Raw genomic sequence first — 1,489 nt, forward strand, 5'->3', positions numbered from 1 at the left:
ATTTAGATATAGGTCCCATTTATATTTTCCTCCGATTTAATCTAAATGTTACACCAAAGTCCCGATATATCCCTCGATTTGCACGAAATTTGGCATAGCGTACTGAATTGAGTCTAAAATTATGAATGATAAGTTTCGGGAAAATCGGTTCAAATATAGATATAGCTCCCATATATTTTTTCGTCCGATTTTATGTAAATGGTTCGCCAAAGTCCCTATATTTAATTCGTTTTGCACGAAATATGGCAACATATTTCGATATATGTATTCGTCCGATTTTACATAAATGGTGCACCAAACGCCTAATGTTTGTTCGATTAACACGAAATTTTGCACAATGTATCGAATTGAGACTTGAATGACGTTATTGCGTTTCGTTGAAATTGGTGCAGCCATAGCTTCCATATGTATTTCGAATGGGTGTCTGACTCAAAATCTGCCAGAATGAAATTAAATTTATCATAGGTTGCAGAAAGACATGAGCATGTTCCTTCGAGGGAACATTGACATACAATTGTAAGGATACATATGTACAACATACCCAAAGTGGTGAAGGGTATCATATAGTCGGCCCAGTCCGACATTACAGCTTTCTTTACTGGTTTAGATTAATTTATGACGACCTCTCAGTTTTTAAAAAACATTTTCAAGGACCTTACAAACGTCGTGGATTTCTTAAAAACATTTTTTAAGGATCTCTTATTAGGTGTGGATGTTTTAAAAATAAAAATTTAAAGCCAGAATGTATTTTTGTTTCAGTAAATCTATTTTTATTAAAAACTAATATCTCAGCACTAAGCCTGACTGGCAACACTACGTTGAACCAATGGCAAATTGTTCTTAATAAGACAGGTGGCACCACGATATACCCATTCACAAGCATTGCTACCCTGTTCATTTTTATCAATACAAGAGGAGATTTTCGTATGTAGCTCATCATCATGATTAGCTTCAGCAGAGGTTCCAACCAATTGTTGATGGATATTTTCAACATTGAATCCACTGGTCGTATCGAAGAAACCGAACTTCACGAATATACATTTCAAATAACATTGGGTAGTTGCATCATTTGGATAATCGAACTTTTTATACTGCTCCAAAAGGTTCTCGGGAACCTGTAATTCGGCAATGCATTCGTTGCGAAATTGCAAGTGCTGGTCACGAGTCTTCACCACATAGGCTGAGGTGCACTGGAAAAAAATTGATATTATTTGGAGAGGTTATTTTATAAAAAAAATAATTTTTATTCTTACCACGGCAAATAACAAAATAACGGCTACGTAGATTTTCATGATGCTGATGTTACTCTTTCAAGGATTGCTAACAACTGCTGACCTCTCTTGATTCCGAAGGAGTTTTTATACCCAAAAATTGTGGGAATTTCTGTGTACCTGTTCTATACATTCGTTCTACCTGTTAGTTCATACCCTTATCAGATGAACCCTTATGTGACTTTGGGTTCATTGTTTTAATATACAATTGTCCGTTT

General features: G+C 35.3%; 1 protein-coding gene across 1 annotated transcript; it reads right to left on the minus strand.

Annotated features, from left to right (window-relative positions):
- Positions 1–779: 779 nt before the first annotated feature.
- Positions 780–1,196, minus strand: LOC133331049 (general odorant-binding protein 99a-like; the record flags this gene model as incomplete). The annotated part of the gene is made up of 1 exon (XM_061539453.1): positions 780–1,196. A coding segment is annotated over one exon (402 nt), but the record flags the coding sequence as incomplete, so codon positions are not given.
- Between the last annotated feature and the right edge of the window lie 293 nt (positions 1,197–1,489).

This window comes from Musca vetustissima, unplaced genomic scaffold, assembly GCF_032173495.1.
Source record: "Musca vetustissima isolate MV318-11 ecotype Yass unplaced genomic scaffold, APGP_CSIRO_Mvet_v1 utg26523, whole genome shotgun sequence".
Taxonomy (NCBI): domain Eukaryota; kingdom Metazoa; phylum Arthropoda; class Insecta; order Diptera; family Muscidae; genus Musca; species Musca vetustissima.